This window comes from Sarcophilus harrisii, chromosome 1, assembly GCF_902635505.1.
Source record: "Sarcophilus harrisii chromosome 1, mSarHar1.11, whole genome shotgun sequence".
NCBI lineage: Eukaryota > Metazoa > Chordata > Mammalia > Dasyuromorphia > Dasyuridae > Sarcophilus > Sarcophilus harrisii.
The window spans coordinates 55,210,838-55,230,287 of record NC_045426.1 but is presented as its reverse complement, the minus strand read 5'-3'; the positions used below and the strand labels follow the sequence as shown (position 1 = coordinate 55,230,287).

The following is a 19,450-nucleotide window of genomic DNA, read 5'->3' as shown; positions in this document are numbered from 1 at the left end:
AGATCATCCTAAAGTAACAAGTCTTGAAAAAGCACAAATTCATTAAGGGGCTTGCCCCCATTTACCTGTTTGGGAGGGGGTCGAATATTCTTGCCATCTGTCTGAAGTCAGTAATAAAGATGAGATCAAACCCCAAGTCTGAAATGCCTGTTCTGAGTTCAGCTCAGGGATTTCTCTTGGTTTGGGGGAAAAGGGAAGCAGGAGAAAGGGGGAGTTTGGGGGAATGAGGGTTGTTGGTGAAGACTTAAGTCTTCAGAGAATTAGCAGTCGCCAGCTTGGTGGGAGCAGGGCTCCCTTGGGTGCCGATGTTTCTGTCTCCCCGGTCCCATTGGATGCTCTCCCCTGCTGGCTGGGTAACTGTTTCCTCCTGGCCCCTTCTCTAGAGCTAGCTCCCTTGTAACGTTCTTCCTTTCTTCCCTTCCCCCTTTCTCCCTCCAGGTCTGGATTGATGCTGGGACCCAAATCTTCTTTTCCTATGCTATCTGCTTGGGGGCAATGATCTCGCTGGGAAGCTATAACAACTACAAATACAACTGCTACAGGCAAGTCTTCCCTCCACAGGGGTACCCGCGACTTAGCTAATCAATGATGTGTAAACAAAAATAGCAAAAGAAAAAAAAGTAGGGACCTGGGATTCAATCGCCCTTGAATTAACTTGCTCCATGAAATATGTGTGACTTAGGGACTGTATGCTGCTGGGATGCCTGAACAGTGGTACCAGTTTTGTGTCTGGCTTCGCAATTTTTTCCGTCCTGGGCTTCATGGCACACGAGCAAGGGGTGGACATTGCAGATGTGGCCGAGTCAGGTATGGTGGTTTCGGTGGCAGTGATGGTGGGCACTGCCATCTAGTGTGTGAGCCGACTTCTGCAGGCATTTAGCCAGGAAGGGGGCATTGGGGGGAAAGGAAACAAAAACGAGGTTTTTCAAAATGAATCCCGGAAACTTCCCCTAAGTACCAGAGACTCCTGCTTCAAAATGCACAACATCTGGATAGCCGTTTGATTGATGCAGGGGCAGAAAAGGAAGGATGGTTTCCTCTCCTCAACTCAGGGAATAGGGGTCAGCCCTCGATCGGGTCAACTAGAGGCCACCCAGCTGCCCACTGGGCCTTAATCTATTATTCTGAAACTCAAAATCGGCTGCCGGTTCTGCAATTTGATCACAACTTTCTCAGCCTCGGTTTCTGTATTTTGCACTTTGCTCTCGGCGTTTTAGCTGTGAAAATCAGACCTTGTTGGGGTCATTGTCCGTGTTTGAGCTGTCCCTCGTGCAGTTGGTATTATTGGTGACAAGTCCATTTTGAAATGGGTTAGGAGGAGAACGTCGCTTTTTTCAGGAAGGTCATCAGCCAGCCCAGAGGGGCCCATCTCTCTGATTGTTTCTCAGCCCCCATCCATCCTAGGAACGAATTTGCTTTTGAAACTGCTGCCTTCCTGAAGGTGTTCTGAGGTGTAGGAGGTAGATAGAGAAGGAAAGCATCGTATTCTGGGCAAGAGACAGGTGGTTTCAGAGTGTGGTCAAGCCAGTGTGCTGGTTTGTCTCTCGATGAGGCAGTGATTGGAAATAGGGTTGACCTGCAGGAGGGGTGTGCACACAGGAATAATTCAGACTGCCACGTTGACACCCCCTCCCCAACTTCTTAAGTCTTTCCTTGACCATTTTCTCCTCATTCCCTCCTCAGCCACAGGAGCTGAATCTCCATAATGGATATGCATGTATTTTATATAATCATAGGGAACCAGAGCTAGAAGATTCCTTCAAGACAATCTAATCCAATCTGCTCACGTACAGAGACGTGTTTTGAGTCTAGGAAAAGGCAGAGACAAGACTGCTCATCTCCAAATTCATGTTCTTTCTATTATCCCACGCAGCCCCTCGTGTCATTTTATAAAAAGTCATTAATTCCCTATTCTGACTCCTCAGGGACAAGTCAGTCTTCCCTGATGGAAAACTCCCCATAATCTTCTTTCATCAATCTCATCTGATAGCTACATAATCCACCTCCATAGTACAACACTACTGAGAAGTCTCTCAGATTTATCCCCTCTCCAAAGATGTGTCTGAGGATGTCTAAGGTGCTAATATTCTAAGTGCTCCTCTGGTCCCTCCAAATATCTCTAATTCCTTCCTTATATTCCCCTATTGACTGCTCTAGTCTAAGATTCCAAACCACCTTAACCATTGTGGGTGGAAGCCATTTTCTCGTTACTTCCTTGACATTTTCTCAGTAAATCCAAGGCAACTGCTCTGTAACCTCATCATGAAATGAGGCTCCAGTGGGTGACAAGACGAGTATTTATCCATCTCCTCAAAAGTGGACTTTATCTGCCATTTGGGTCAGGAGACATTATTTGGTCCTTACCCAGCAAACTCCAGTTTAAAACAATAGCAGCAATGCTCTGTAAATTGGGAACGTTCTCTAATTCATTTGGTTCCAAGTCTTTCTGCTTCTTTTGGAATAAATTAGATCAAGAACCCCAGAGAAACTGTGTGATGACTGTCTGGATTTATGGGCAAGAGAGATGGATCTATATTGAGGAATCAGGCAAAGGCAGCTTTTTATTTTTAACAAGAAGTTTTGCAATGATGTAACATTAAAGGGGATGTGTGTGTGTGCGCGCGCGCAAATATACACCGAGGCAGATGCATATTGTGTGCCGGGAAGATCTTGAGGCATTCTAATGCTCCTGAAGCTCTTTGAAGTTTCCAGCATGAGTAGATCCCCCATGATGTAGCAGGATCGTGAGTTGTTGTGGCCAACAGGACCCATCTGTGTTCTGTGGGGATGGTTCTCTCCATCCCGAAACAGGCGTGAGTGATATTTGAATGATAGGTCCGCGGCCCCATCACTGGGTCTGGGCTTCCTAGCTTGAGAGCCACAAGAGCTTAGTTTTCTCGAACCCTGGGTTTGCTTCCGTGGCAAGATGAGACACTGGCAGAGAGTGGAGGGATGGATTCGTTGCAGTGTCAGCCTGAGCACCTCCTGTCCTTAGCCAAAGGCTTCAAGCTATGACCTGATCATTTATTCCCCTTGGTGATTTATGAAGTGCCAACAAATGGAGTCTGATTATTTCTCTAATAAGCTTTTAACAAGCTCCGTATTGAGCCTAGTGCCTTGGAATGAGATAATTATTGAGCTGAATGGAATTCAAATGAAATGTAGCATGGAGTGATTTATGATCGCCACAGTTTTCCAAGGTACCAGAAGGGGGTTGGGTTCCTTCACATGGACTTCTCTCTTGATAATGCAGCGTTGCTTCTAGAGACCACCAACCACTCCGAAAAAACTGCAAAACGGAAATACAGAAACAATTGAGTTGATAATGTGCAGAGTTTGGGGTGGGAGGGGGGAAGGGAGCGGGCACATGTTTTGCATCTGTCTCATAATTGGCTTGAATTGATCACACACGTGCAATCTATCGACCACAGCCTGAATGGAAATTTAGATTTCTACTGAGGTAAGAGCGGAGTCTTAGAAGCTGGGGGGTGCTGGAGGATGCTCTGAGACCTTTCATCCAACCAGCTGCTTTGATATAGGAGGAAACTTAAGCCAGAGAGGAGAAGGGAACCAGGTCACACTGGCCTTGGGAAGAACTAAGTCTCGAACCCAGACCATTATGTTCTTTCCCCATCCGACGCTGCCTCTTAATCCTCAAAATGGTCAGACTGTTTATGATGTGCATTGGAAGATGGAGACCTTGCTTCTTTAAATTTGTACTAAATGCCCACTTTGGCAAGGCATAGTGACGGGCGCTGTGGAAAGAGGGTGGGTTCTGCAGTCAGGAAGAGAGGCGGGTGTGAATTCTACCCCTCCTCCATGTCCATAAGTTGTGTGACCATGGATAGACTTCTCTAAGCCTCAGTTTCCTCATCCCTACAAATGGGCAAGTACAGAACTTACCTCACAGGGTTGTTGTGAGGATCACTTTATTCGAGGTAACATGTCAAGTGCTTTTTAAACTCCAAAGCCCTCTAGGAACTTCAGTTGTGGTGACTGTTCCTATTACCTTTTACTGATTTTCCAGGTGATATAATCATAGCCAGTCCTCAAACGGCTTCATTCATAGGATTGCTTCCCTTTCTCCTGATTGAAATTCAATGGAGTTTAAATGCCAGGGGACCCAATTATCCTCTCCTCTGCCTCATTCAGACCAGCTGCTCTCTAAATGAAGGGGGGAATTTATTTTCTCTTTAATAGGGGGGAATCATAAGTAGGGAAAATAAAGTCACCTGGTTCATTTTTATGGAAGGGGAAGGTGTTCAAGGTGACACAGCTAATTGTAATCCAGCCCAGACTAGGACCCACCATTCATCACAAAATCATAAATTTAAGGCTGGAAGAGCCTCAGAAGTCAGAAAACTGAGGACTAGGAATGCTAAATGCTTACGTTCACATAAACAATAAGCAGCCAAGGGCGAAGCCACTTGAACCTCTAACTGATTTTTCACTGTACCACTGACTCTTAGCTCAATCAGTGCTCTCTCCGCTAGATCACCCCACCCCGAGTATGTCCTACTCCCACTCCCCACCCCTTCCTTCCCTTCTACAAGTCTTTGACTCCCTAAGGCTCCTTCCTTAGGAATATTGTCTTTATTCCCCTAGGAAGTTGTGCTTTCTCTTTTCAGAGGAATCACATTTTTCTAACATAAAGCCTCTTGGTCTCTGTCTTTTCCATTCTTACTCATCTGATTGCGAATTTTCCAAAACTTTGTTGTTGTTTTCCCCCTTGATTTTATTCGCCAAAGATCTTGGATCATCAGATTCTCTCCATTCATGTCTTCCCCTCCCCATTTTTTCCTTGTCAATTGCAATTTTGTTTTTCTTCTTTCTTGATCTGACCATTCTTTCTATTCAGTTCTCTTTTTCTCCTTCCCTAGCTTCCATGGATCCCTCTCTCCTGGCTCTCAGTTAGCAGCACTCCTGGGCATCTGCTCTCCTTTCTTCCAGCTGATCTAAGTCTGTGGAAGTGAGAGAAATAAATCCCCATTTCTTCAGATTTCTCATCCTTCCTCCCCGACTCCCTCCCCCAGCCAGAAAAAGAAACTACAGGGAGTCACAAAACTCTTTTAAACTGTAATTTATTTATTTATTTATTTGATATTTGCCCCAGCTACATTTAAAACAATTTTTTTACATTGAAAAAACTTTTTAGGTCAATTCTTTCCTTTATCCCTACTCCCATTCCCCACTTAGAAATCACACATGAAGTTAAGCAAAACATCTTTTAAACTTTAATAGCTTAAAACTGCCCTAAGACTTTGGGGATACCTTATATTCACTCAGCTCTTAAATAAGAAAAGCTGATTGTATTTCCAAGTATTCCCTTCTCCTTCCCAGCTGAAAATCCCAAGTCCATAGCACCGATTGTCACCTCAATCTCCTTCCATTGGGCTAAGGAGAGAATGACCTCCCTTAATTCTTTCATTCACTTTCTGGTGATCTCTGTTTTATTGCTGAGCAGAGGTCAGCCTTTCGGCATTTGGCCCGGAGCTTGGTGCCCAGATCCAGGCTGAGGACAGGCAGATGTGGGTGTGGCAGAGGAGACCTCAGAGAGAAACATTCGCTCCCATGTGGTGGGATGCTAGTCCTTTGCCCAGAGGCTCAGTAGCGTATCTTCTGCTCTGGTGGGGAAAGAGTGCGTGCGTGTGTGTCTAAACCTGTACAATGATCTCTGACCCAATAAGCAGAGGGCAGAAACAATGAGACTCCTTCCCCACTCAGCAAGAGCCTGAATCGTCTAGAGATGATTTGTATCATTGTTTCCCTCTGAATATCGGGAAGTGCCTCCACAAGATCATTTTCTGATGTTTTCCCCCTCCTGGAAAATGAAAACCAAGAAACTCCATTTGTTAAGCAGCTTGGTTTGGGCCAGTAAAAGGAAGGACCTGCTTCGTAAAGGATCCAGGAATTAGCCTTAGATTTCGCCTTTTCAGTCTCACCTTGAAAGCTACATTGTCCCGTGGAGCAGGTTCATTTTCTCTGTCCCAACTTACACCTTGGAAGGATGTGTGCTACTTCCCTTGTGTCTTATGGAGGTCTGTTGGAGACAGATGCTAAAACTGACCCCGACTGGTTCCAATTTGAATTTATGCTGCCTGTGGCCTCTCCCCTAAGGAAGGTTCCCCTGGTCCTTCCCCTTGCTCGGGATTGGGAGTGGCTGAACAGACCCAAATGATTTCTACCCTCCAGTGTAAGTCTTGGGTGCTTCAAAAGGCTTGTTACTAACTACTTTCCTCTCCTCTGCCCCCTTCCCTTTCTCTCTTCTCCACTCCCTCAGGTCCAGGCTTGGCCTTCATCGCCTACCCGAAAGCTGTGTCATTGATGCCGCTGCCCACGTTTTGGGCCGTTCTTTTTTTTATTATGCTTCTGTTGCTTGGACTGGATAGCCAGGTCAGTAAAGAAGGGCAGAACGTGGGTTTTCTGCTTCTGAAGGGTTATGGGAGTGTTCTTCTTTGGGTTCTATTTATTACCATGTTTCCTCATCACTCATTGTGCCATCTGATACGCAAGAACCTAAAAAGATCCTGAGCTATGGAAACTGTTGTCACAAAGCCCATGCATTTTTTTTTAAAGGTCAAGATATCCTCAGTCAAACATTTGTATAAAAAGATTAGCAGATCTTAAAGAAGAAAGCTATAAATATGTCAGTCTGGGATATGGGCAAATGACCTTGCAGACCTTGAAAGATCCTGGAGTTATCACTCTATTTTAGCATAAGTCCCTAGGTCCTGTAATAGAAAATTGTGGATGTCTATGTGGAAAGATAGGACCCATCAAGAAAATAAGAAATGGTATTCAACTATCTCTATTAAATATCTACTAAAACAGACATTGAAAATAATTTAAATGTGGTTTTAGTGTTTAAAGTGCAGGTTAGTAAAAGTATTTATCTGTAATAAGTATAATGCCAGATAAGTGAAGAATTCCTATGTTGTCATGTGCTATCTATGAATATTTGTCTAAAAGGCTTATTTTATTAACAAAACATTGTATAGTGGAAGATAGAGCTGCACATGGGCAATATTGGGAAATAAGGGACATTTTATTTGAACGTTTCTCCTCTTCCTACACACCCAAAGACCCAGTATCACCTTGCTGTACCTCTTTTCAGGAAACAAGGCTCCCCTAGACACCACCTATGCTCTTGAGCTCCCCCAAACTCTTTTCCTGATGCCCCACTGAAAACTTAATTGGCCTTTACCTTCACATAACAAAATATCACCTGTGGCTATAGCCTCCTAGGCTAATAACCAATCTGTACTGAGCTGTTAGCAGTACATCATATAGGGAAGAAATTTGAGATCTTCAAATTTGGCCCCAGACACTTACTTACTATGTGACTCTGGGCCAGTCACTTAACTCTGTTTGCCTTAGTTTCCTCATCTGTAAAATAAGTTGAAGAAGAAAATGGCAAGCCACTCCAATGTCTTTGTCAAGAAGACCCCAAATGGGGTCACAAAGAATTGGGCATGACAGAAAATGAATGAATAATGATGATTCCAGGCATCATAAATAGAATGATATGGGAGATGGTCTATGTTGAAAGGCTTCATCACTATTCTTGGAATCACTGTGGATACAGCCACTTATGTACAAGGGGGCCTTAAAACAAATAAGTGTCACATATCCACAGTGCATAGAAGAGTAGAGAAATTTGTGCCGTAGGTATTTGCCAAGGTTTCATTGGAAACCATACTAGATTCTTTAGAAAATGAAAATAAAGATGGAAATAACTGCTGGACTATAGCAAGTATATCCAGAGATGATCTAAAGGGACAACAATTGTGACCTTTGAATGTTGACTCTCCAGGTAACTGAAAGAGAAGGATTTTCTTATGACCCCCCAAAAAAGTAAATATTAAGAGACTATTAAGTTTGCTTTTCCATCTCTGAAAAATCATTATGATGATAGTGCATCTTAATGAAAGTCTGCAAAAGGAATGGGCAAGCTTTTGTAAATGAAATTCTGCAGTGCATTATTTCTTTATAGTTATACAGTTGACTGAAAGGTTCAGAGAAGATGAGATTCCACTTTGCTTATTAATTGTCAAACATAAAAAAAACATTTGTTAAAACAAAACATCACATTTAAAGGTTATTAAAATTATTCCAGATCTCTTGGGAAGATACGATAATAGAGATCACTTTATTAATCAATTTTCATATCATTAACACTTAGGTGAGGTTTAATATGGAGGAGACATGTTTGCCAAAGATACTTATCACATTATGGAAATTTTCCAGTCAGACTCCAAATGGAAAAAGGAATTCCCCAAAGATAGCAAAGTTTTTAAAGATGATATTATTCATAGAGGGTCTTGTGGTGACTGACTGTATCACATCCTAGAATCCCAGAGAACCTCCTAATTGAGATCTATAATCACTCAGAAAAGTTCAGCATAATTCTCTGCAGAAGAATCACTTGGATGAAGAACGACTCCAGCCCCATATGCATATATTTGAATGGCCATAATTATAGAATTGACATATCTGGAACACACTATGCAGATGGAAAATTGAGTAGGAGTATGAGCAGGAAACTCTGCAGACTTTTTAATACCATCTTCCTGATAAGACTTACCGTTTTGAACAATGAGATTCTTCTTGGGATGCTATATAACCATCAATATCCACTGATATTTAGAGCTGAAAGAGCCAAGGCTATTATTTTATAGAAGTGGAAACTGAAGCCCAGAAAAATTATAAGGTATATAAGGTAGAATTTGAACTCAAGTCCTCCAAATTCAAATTCTTCCCTTTTTCTAGTAGAGTCAAACATGTTTGTGCTTTCACCTGGGAAATTTACAACTAGAAAATGAGATGGACTAGATATGTAGCAAAAGCAAGGAATAACAACAAAAAAATAGCCTAGGTATTCTACTGCTCCCCATCCGATGTGAAAGTGTCAAGACTTCCAGAATGTCGAGTAGGACCAGTGAGGAGGAAGTATGAGATCTCATGGAAAAGTGTTATGAATAGGTCATGATCAGTATCATTAGAGGAAGGATCTCCATAGAAATGATCACATATCATAGGTTTGTATAAGAACTGAAAGAGATCTCAAGACCATTTAGCCCAATTCCTTTTATTTGATAAATAAGGAAGTTGCACTCTGGAAAATTAAAAGCTTTGTCCAAGATCATAGAGGTAGAATCAAATTAGTTCTCTAATCACTGAATATAGTATTCTTCCCAATGCAATGGATAGAACCAGTTAATGATTCCTGAAAGCTAGACAGTTTAACAATAATAATGATAATAATGTTATTTAATAATAATAGCTAAAATTTATGTAATGGGTACTATGTGCCAGACATTATGCTTTACAAAATATCATATTTGATCCTATGAGGTAGATAGTATTATCTCATTTTTGCAGATAAAGAAACTGAGGCAAAAAAAGGTCTAAATCATTTTCCCAAAGTTAACACAGCTATTAAGTGTCTGAGTCTGAATTTGAATTTGAGCCTTCCTGAATCTAGGCCCAGCAGTCTATCCAGTATTTGAATTTTAATTTAGATTTTATGAGAGTGGCAGTGGAGAACCACTGTTTATCCTCAAGACAAGGCATTACAAACACAGTGTTTATAAAAATTGGTTTATGTGGATTTCAGAGAAGGTTAGAGCTAGCAGGGACTTGGAGATTCATGCAGTTCTTAGGCACAAAGAGAAGTGAACTTGACCCCGGTACCATTGGCCTTAATATGCAATAGAGCCTGAACTAGGGCTCTTTATCTTCTCCCTGTCTTATCTTCCCCTGCCATTGTGCTCCCACATATTTGTGTCAACAAACAGGATAAATTGAAAGAGGGAGAAAATGCAGGAGGGAGAACCAGTTAAGAACCTGATGTTTTAATTTAGGAAAGGTCTAATTCCTGAATGAAGCACCTGGTATTGGGGTTAGAAGGGAAGGACTATCTAAAAGAGACATAGTAAAGGAAAAATAAGTTGGATTTCGTGACTAAGTCAATGAAGAAGAACTGAAACTGACTCTGGGTTTCAAGTCCAAGACTATGAAAAAATTAGTGTTGTTGAGAGAGCCAAAGAACTGATGAAATAAAGGAGCCATTAATCAAATCCCTTTATTTTATAAAGGAACAATTTTACTTTTAAAATTAATTTTACTTTATAAATGAGAGCTTTTATTTTTAAAATTAAATTAACAGACATATTTTATCCCCTGACTTTTCCTTCCCCTCATGAAAGAAAAAGTCAAGCAAAATACTTATAACAAATAGGCATAATCAAGCAAAACTAATTCCCACATTGGCCAAGTCCAAAAATGTCTTATTTCTGCATTTTTAGTCTATCACCTCTCTCATTAGGAAGTGAGCATTAGGCTTCATCACTGCTCCTCTGGAATCAGAGTTTGTCATTGCATTGATAATCTAAATCTTTTAAAATTGTTTATGATATTTTTGTATAATTTTTCTCTTGTTTTTTTCACTTTATTTTTTCATCAATTTATAGAAGTCACCTCAGGTTTCTCTTAAACCATCCATCTCATCATTTCTCACCACATAATAGACCATTATAATATACCATTACATACCATTTATACCATTATATACTGTTATAGACCATTATATTCACATTACCATAATCTGTTCCACCATTCTTCTGTAGTTGGGTACCCCCTTATATTTCTAGTTCTTTGCTACTACAAAAAGGGCTACTGTATATGTTTTTATACATATGGGTTCCTTTCCTTTTTCTTTGATCTCTTTGAGAATAAAGGCCCAATTATTAGTGATACTGTTGAGTCAGAGAGTATGTTCAATGTAGCAACGTTTTGGACACAGTTTCAAACTGCTTTCCAGCGTATGTGTACCAGTTCCATTAACAGAGCTAATGCTCTTGTCTTATTTAAAATGAACAAACTGAGGCCTCTTGTTATTGAGTCTGTTCAGTCATGTCTGATTAATTATGACTCTATTTAGGATTTTCTTGAGATATGAGAGATCAGAGATGAGAAAACTAAGTCAAACAAAGTTGTTTCTTGCCCAGGGTCACATAGCGAGTGACTGAGCCACTTTTGAACATAAGTCTTTCTGATTTCAGATCCAGTGCTCCATCCACTGAGCCTCCTGGCTGGCCTTGGGTTAAATTCTACATCATTTTACAAATGAGGAAACTGAGACAGTATTAAATTACTTGACCAAGGTCACACAACTATTAAGTTTCTGAAGTCAAGCTTCAACAACTGAAAATGTCTTTTATAAATTTATTTTATAAATGAATAATTTTACTTTTTTTTTAGGGGATTTACTATACCACCTCTCCTCCCTGTAACTGAGACCCAGAGTGCCTAAAAGACTTATCCAAATACACAGTAGAAGCTGAAATGGGAAAGTCAAATAGAAAAAGCCAGTGTGTAGTTGGAAATCATAGAGTCTCACCAAGTTTAGATGGAGATTTGGGAGCTAAAAATGACCCTTATAGCCAGGAAGATGAGTGAACACTGAGGGGAAGGGAGGGTGAGACTGAGGAGCTCAGAGGTCCAAGAACCTCACTTTGAGAGGAATACTCATAGACAGAGTGGGAGAAAGAGGAGGTACCAGCCTGAGAAATAGATAAAAACAAGAAAATCCAGCTTTGCAGAATCCAAGGCAGGAGATAGCATGCAGTAAGTAGGAGGTGGTGGTGAAGCAGTATTCAAACTTAGGTCTTAAAGGGATGAGGAAAGGGGTGGGAGAATGGCCAGATCCATTGCCTGAAACATTTGTGGAACTCTGCAGAGGGAAACACCCGGCTCCAGGTAGATTAAGCTGTCATTGATCCTAAGCCATATTTGACATCAGTGTTATGATATAAAATTTTCTCCCAAGAATAGTTGGCACATGCTTCTGAGAATCCAAATTTTTCCTTTCAGACCATCAGGCTGGATGTTTGCAAATGTTTGTGGGAGCCTTCCTTTATGGCTTAGCCTTCTGAGGCACTTTTCCAACCAACTTAGGGAAGCCTAGAATATTAGAGCCAGAAGAGGCCTTAGAAGAGAGAATTGTTAAAATCTAAGAGGACCAGTGAACACTGATTTAGGGCTTCAAAGACCTTAGACTGTAGAATATCTGGAGCTGGAAGGAACTTTAGGACACAGTGTTAGAACACAGATGATTAGCATTGATAGGGGCATTTATTTATGGGTTAGCTTTCTGAGGCACTTTTCCAAGCAACTTAGGAAAGCCTAGTGTATTAGAGCTAAAAGAGGCCTTAGAAAAGAGAATTATTAAAATCTGAGGGGACCATTGACACTGATTTAGGGCTTGAAGGATCTTAGACTGTAGAATGTCTGTAGCTGGGAGGAACTTTAGGACACAGTGTTAGAACACAGATGATTAGCGATGATAGGGACGTTTATTTATGGGTTAGCTTTCTGAGGCACTTTTCCAACCATCTTAGGAAAGCCTAGAGTATTAGAGCTAAAAGAGGCCTTAGAAAAGAGAATTATTAAAATCTGAGGGGACCAGTGACACTGATTTAGGGATTGAAGGATCTTAGACTGTAGAATGTCTGGAGCTGGAAGAAACTTTAGGACATATAATTAGAGCACAAATGATTAGAGTTTGGAAAGGACATTTATTTATGGGCTAGTTTTCTGAGGGTCTTTTCCAACCAACTTAGGAAAACCTAGAATATTAGAACCAAAAGAGGCCTTAGAAGAGAGAATTATTAAAATCTGAGAGGACCAATGAACACTGATTAAAGGCTTGAAGGACCTGAGATTGTAGAATGTATGGAAATGCAAGGAATTCTAGAACATAGAGGATTAGAGTTGGAAGGGACTTTTATTGTTCAATTATGTCCAACTCTTTGTGACCTCATTTGAAGTTTTCTTGCAAAGACAATGGAGTGATTTGCCACTTCGTTCTTCAGGTCATTTTACAAATGAGAAAACTGAGGCAAACTAGGTTGTCCAGGGTCACACAGTCAGTAAGTGTCTAAGGTCACATTCAAAATCAGGTCTTATTAACTCCAGGTCAGATGAACTATCTGCTGTCTGGAAAGGGCTTTAGAACCTAGAATGTCAGAGCTGGAAGTGACCTTAAGATACAGAGCTGGTTTTGACCTCCTCATTGGCTACTACCTATAAAATGCTGATTAATGTATTTAGCAATATTATAGTTCAGAAAAGCTCTCTGGGCCTCAGTTTCCTCATTTGTAAAATGGCAGAAAATATTATTTAACCTGTCTGCTATGTTCATATGTACTGTCAGCTTTATTAGTAGTCATCTGAAAGCTCTATAAAGGGAGCTTTCAGCTTTTTTCCAATTGAATTTTGAAAAACCCAGTCTGGCCCCTCCACAGCCAATCCCTTAGGTTAATGGGAAGGCCTTCAGTAACATGGAAGTTGTTGATCCTTGCAGAAATCAATTTTCACTAATTGTGTTCCTTGCATTTATAGAATTGAGTCAATTATGACTGGGAAATAAGACTGAATAGGCTTCAGAAGAGTGTTAACATGCAAGTTTAAAGAAAAAAAAACACCCATTAGGAATCAGTGTAACCTGGACATTTTTTTAAAAAGGTTCCAGAAGGTTTAGGAGAATTACCAATGTCAAACAAAGTAAACATCCTCATCTGTGCTGCCCAGGGCTTAACAGGGAGCATTGCCTTGTCAACTTCTCCTTGCTTTGTTAGGCACAGGGAATATGCAAATTCTAAAGTGACATTTAAAATTAATTTAAAGAAACAGAATGTTAAAGCTGTGAGGTATCATAGAATATTCAAGTTGAAGGATACCTTAGAATATAGAAAGTTAAAATTGGAAGGGTTTTAGAACTTAGAATATGCAAGTTGGAGGATACCTTAGAACATAAAAGGTAGAGCTGGAAGAGATATTAGAATTTAGAATATTCAAGTTGGAGGATACCTTAGAATATAATAAATTAGAACTAGAAATGATCTTAAAACTTAGAATATTAAAGTTAGAGGATACCTTAGAATATAGAAGGTTAGAGCTGGAAGGGACCTTAGAACTTAAAATATTCAAGTGGAAGGATGCCTTAGAATGCAGAATGATAGAACTTTCTGAAAAAGATATGAAAACATGGAATGTTAGAGATGGGAGGGCCCTCAGAGCAGAGACAAAATAGAATGTTAGAATTGAAAGGGCTTCCCCTTATTTTCTAGATAAGGGGACTATGACCCAGGCACAGGGCAAGTGACAAAGCCAGTGTTAGAACCAAGTCTCCTTATTCTCCGACCAGCATTTCCCCTTCCCCACCAGGAAGCTAAACATAGCAGTTTTAATGCATTTCCACTGACTCAGCTAATCTGCTAACTCTTCATCTTTGAAGGCATCTGTTAGCTTATCCATAAATAGATTAGAGTGGTTTCTCCTTCCCATGAACCTAAAGAACTCTTGCCTTCCTCAGTTTTTCATTACACCTTTGTCAGATCCAAGTTCCATTTGCAGACTGTCCTCACTCCTGTTCAAATATAAACATTTATATAGCTCCTACTATGTGCCAGGCACTTTACAAATGTGACATTGGATCTATGAGGTAGGAGCTGTTACAATCTCCATTTTATTGAGGGTGAGTGACTTGCCCACGCTCACATAGCTAGTCTGGGATGGAGTTTGAATCTGAACTGGAGTCACCTTCACTCTAGACTCAGTGCTCTATCCCCTGAATTACCCAGATGCATGGCTGGGAAAAGGCTCTCATTGTAGGAGCTGCTGCCTGTGAGGAATCGAATTCTAAGAAAAGAGAAATGCTAAAATAAGTTTTGCCTTTATGGCTCATCAGATTAAAGAGCAGCCTTCCAGACACACCATATGGTCTGGTATAGTTGATGCTATCTGTTGTTTGAGAGGCAGTGCCATTGGTAGAAAACCTGGAGTTAATAGACCTTGAGTTCTGGTCCTGCCTTTGCCCCTTACCATAATTATCATCTTAAATAAGTTGCTTAATCTCTCTGGGTCTCAATTGCCACCTTGGCAAAATATGTTTGATGAGATAGGTAAAAGTCTTGGATTTGGAATTGGGATGACCTGGGTTCAAAAATGTATAAGCTGTATGATCCTGAAAAAAAATCATTTGGTTAATTCTACTTTTATTCCTTTTCTGTAAAATGGAGGAGAGGGTTTGGGTCAGAAGACTTTGGAGATTCCTTTAGTTCTAAATCTGATACTATTCTCCCTCCAAGTTTCAAGGTAACGAGGAAAACTCACTCACTGAGGTCATAACTTTCTTCACTTACTTCTTAGTATCTCTGTATTGAGAAGGTCACAAACCCTTGTTGATCAGCATAACTGTGAAAACCTTGCATGGTGAAGCTACAAGGGACTTGAGAAAGCATTGGCCCAATGCCCACCGATTTTTATAGATGTTAATTCTGAACCCCAGCACAGGGATGTGTTTGCCCCAAAGTCACAGAGCCAGGCAGCAGAACAGGAGGAGAGAACAGGGTTACCTTCAAATTCTAGATTAAAGGGTGTTTGTTTCCCTGATGATTCTGATGAGGAAGAGAGGTTACGAGGCAGGGAGAAAGGGACAGAGGGAGAGATCAAGAGAGACAGACAGAAATGGCCACAGAGACATAGGATGGAGAGAAATATAAAGGCAGACACAGAGAGTGAGAGAATAAGAGACAGAAAGGAGAGGAAAGGAAAAAAGAGAAAGGGAGAGAGAGAAAGAGAGCATGTACTACTATTACGCCATTAATAACCTTTAGATGATAATATTTCTGTATTTCTGGCATGGGATTTCTCAGTTATCTGAAACTTGCATGACATGAAATCATTTTTCTCTTTCATGGAAAACAGGTTCCAAATTAAATAGCATATATATTTACACTTAGAATTTTCCAGCTTTAAAAGGAATGGTTTGCAATTAAGTGATAGATAGACTAGATTCATAGAAAACCAGGACGGGAAGGGAGCTTTCAGATGTTACAATCCAACCCTCTCTGCCTCCCGCTTTTCCCTCCTACCATTTATATGTGTTGTCTTACACCACTAGAATGTAAGATCCTTGAAGGTAGGGACTGTCTTGCTGGCTTACATTTGTACTTCCCACTTTAGCTGTTTTTTCCATCCATCCATTCATCCATCTTCCCTACCTATTTTATAAAGAAGGTAGAAGTGGTGGAGTAATTTGCCCGAGGTTACTGGGCAAGTCTTTGGCAGAGCTGGATTAAAGCCTAGCGTTTGATCCTTTTAGACCTATCCAATCTCTCTCCATTACACTGGGTTGGCTAGAGATTGAAGTGGGCTTGGGGAGAGGGGAAGATGCATATTGAAGTTAGGCTAAAGGAAATCATTGAATTCAGCTGGAACTCAGTCCTATGTATTTTTTTTAAATTATAGCTTTTTATTTACAAGATATATGCATGGGTAATTTTTATAGCATTGACAATTGCCAAACCTTTTGTTCCAATTTTTCCCCTCCTTCCCTTCCCCCCCCCCAGATGGCAGGTTGATCAATACATGTTAAATATGTTAAAGTGTAAGTTAAATACAATATATATCTACATGTCCAAATAGTTATTTTATAATACAAAAAGAATCAGAATTTGAAATAGTGTACAATTAGCCTGTGAAGAAAATCAAAAATGCAGGTGGATAAAAATAGAGGGATTGGGAATTCTATGTGGTGGTACATAATCATCTCCCAGTTCTTTTGCTATAGCTGGTTCAATTCATTACTGCTCTCCAGTGTATTTTTTAAAATCATTTTTCTCTTCCTTCTAGTTTGTTGAAGTTGAAGGACTGATCACATCATTGGTTGATCTGTACCCATCCTTCCTAAGGAAGGGTTACCGACGGGAAATCTTCATTGGTTTAGTGTGTATCCTTAGCTACTTTCTGGGCCTTACTATGGTGACTGAAGTAAGTACTCCTGGACACCCACTATTGTTGTTTTTTTCCAGTCCTTGGTGGATACATATTCTATTTCTGTTAGTATTAAAAGCTGTTTAGTTCATGTAGTCTGGTATTAAAGCTTTAGTCTCCTTGAAGGTGGGAAACTAGCCAACTGTATAACTACTGTTGATCCTTCAGAGCCAAGTGAGATAATGAACAAAAAGCATTATATAAATATAATTTTCTTTTGTAACTGCAAACATAGCATGTTACAAATTGCTATTACAATTGGCTGATATGACCCAACATCCTTTGTAGTGATTTCTTAATTTTTTTTCTCTTTTTGAATCTAAATTTCACACAAATTTTCAAACATAAAATTTGTTTGATTTCTATTTGAATTGGAACCGCATTGCAGGGAGAAATGTATCCTATAGATAGATTGTTGTAAAGTGATTGAAAATTTCTTTGATAAAAATGTGGACTATCAAAACATATTTAAAAAATCAAAAGTTGAAATAATCCTTTGGGCCTGATATTGATGGCTTACATCAATTAAAAATATTTCACTTAGGATTAAAGCCTCCTTCAAGGCCCATAAAAGGTTCACAAAATGTCATTTTTCACCTTGAAGGGCCATTATATGATTTTTTGGGTACCTAGTCAATTGCATGATGAAACCTTCTATCTCCTGTTGAAATTAAATATTTAAATAATTTCCCCCCAAAAAATGTTCTGCTTATAAGACTGCATCATTAAATAGTTATTCAATGGTTTGAATCCTCCCTTAAAGTGAAGGATGTGATGTGCCAAGAAGAAAAATGAAACGGAGACACCTAGTAGGGCAGATTCTACGTTTGAGACACTATACTTTCTTAGAATGTTTATCTTGAAGTCACTATTTACTAAACCAAATCCCATTAGCAGACACTAGTGAAAGTAACTGAATGAATGCCTTTGCCTCTTGGTAGAATAGCAGATGCCTTCGAATGAATGACAGTCTGGTGAGAAATGATAAATAAAACAAAATTATAGAATGTCAAGTAAGTCTAGTCGTAAAATTAAAAAGTGAATTTCTTCTCTATTCATCTCCTTTCCTCCTAATTATCTATATTTCTGTTAATTTATCTTTGGGGTTTTTTTTATTTGCTTCTCATCTGTTTCAAACTGCCTAGCAGCAACATTTTCAATAAAAGCTAAGACAAAAAAAAATGAAAATATTCATGCTGATAGCAAGACATATCTGGTCCCAGTTAACAATTGGCTTCCTGCCTCCTCATTTCCCCACTTCAGAACCTTCCTAAGTCAATTTAAATACATCAACAAATCGCTTCAGATCACAGTGAACATTTGAAAAATTGGGGTAGGGGGTTATTTCTCCTGAGCTTCCTCAGCAAGCTAATCTTGACTCTGGTTTGTATATAAAGTCTTTGGGGTGAGAAATGATTTTTCAGTAGACAAGTTTTATCTGGGGACTTTGTTTTGGAAAAGAAAGTTAGTCCCGATGTCATTTCACCATTGGTCATCACCTAGGTCTGTCACTGTCTCATTAATCAGGCTTTCGCTTCTGTAGGAGGGGCTGATGGCTTTGGACTTTGGTCCCCAGTGCCAGGAAAGTTCACTTCCTTTGTGATTTCTTCACAGGGTGGCATGTATGTGTTTCAACTCTTTGACTACTATGCAGCTAGCGGTGTATGCCTCTTGTGGGTTGCATTCTTTGAATGTATTGCTATTGCCTGGATATTTGGTAAGTACCTTAATTGTTGATTTAAATGGACTTAAAAGTCACTCTCCCCTAGGGGGTAAACAAGGGAAAGGGGTAAGCTCATGGTATAATGAGAACCTTCAGAATTCAAGACTTCCACCTGGTGTCTGCTCATTATTATTTTAAAAAAAAAAAAAAAGCTTTGCAATATCATGAGATTTTAGTTTCTTGGGTATTGTGACTCTTAGCTATGCTAGGGCAACTTGAGGTGAGAGGACCCAGACCGCTTTCTTACCATTCTTTGGTAGAAAGATCATTTCAAGAATTAAGAAAGTATCAAGGTAAAGATTGATCATCTTATATGTAAAAGGATGAGATGTGATTAGAAAATATTACGAACAATTTTGTATTTTGCTGAAAGATCAGAATTCACCAGGCCTAGGAAGACCATCCCTTCCAACTTAGCCACTCACTTGTTGAATGAAGTTACCATTTTCTATAATGTCTCTTCTGGGGAAAGTGGTACCCATAGGGGCAGAGACCTACCCCGGCAGCATTTAATCCTCTGTATCCATAAGTCATATACAGGCTAATATTTTGTGGCTGTTGATGTTCAGTTACATGCTTTCTTCTACTCATCACTCATTACTACAATGGACTTTAATAAATAAATGAGAAAAAGCTAGTACCTTCTTGTCTAAGGTCACTTTATTTGTTATTCACTCATTTCAGTCAAGTCTGACTCTGTGACCCCATTGGGGTTTTTTTTAAAGCAAAGGCACTAGAGTAATTTGCCATTTACTTCACCAGCTCACTTACAGGAAACCGAGGCAAATAGAGTTAAGCGATATACCCAGGATCACACACCTAAGAAAAAGCCTGAGACGAGGTTTGAAATTAGGAAGAGGAGTCTTTCTGACTCCAGGCCTGGAGCTG

General features: G+C 39.9%; 1 protein-coding gene across 2 annotated transcripts in view; it reads left to right on the top strand.

The window, feature by feature from the left end:
* Positions 1-19,450, top strand: part of SLC6A6 (solute carrier family 6 member 6) — a 137,852-nt gene that overhangs the window by 104,718 nt on the left and 13,684 nt on the right. For both annotated transcript variants that reach the window (XM_031955803.1, XM_031955809.1), the window contains 5 exons: positions 439-542; positions 683-807; positions 6,281-6,393; positions 16,699-16,836; positions 18,454-18,556. In XM_031955803.1, the coding sequence (XP_031811663.1) occupies positions 439-542; positions 683-807; positions 6,281-6,393; positions 16,699-16,836; positions 18,454-18,556 (583 nt within the window). The remainder of the gene's footprint in view (positions 1-438; positions 543-682; positions 808-6,280; positions 6,394-16,698; positions 16,837-18,453; positions 18,557-19,450) is intronic.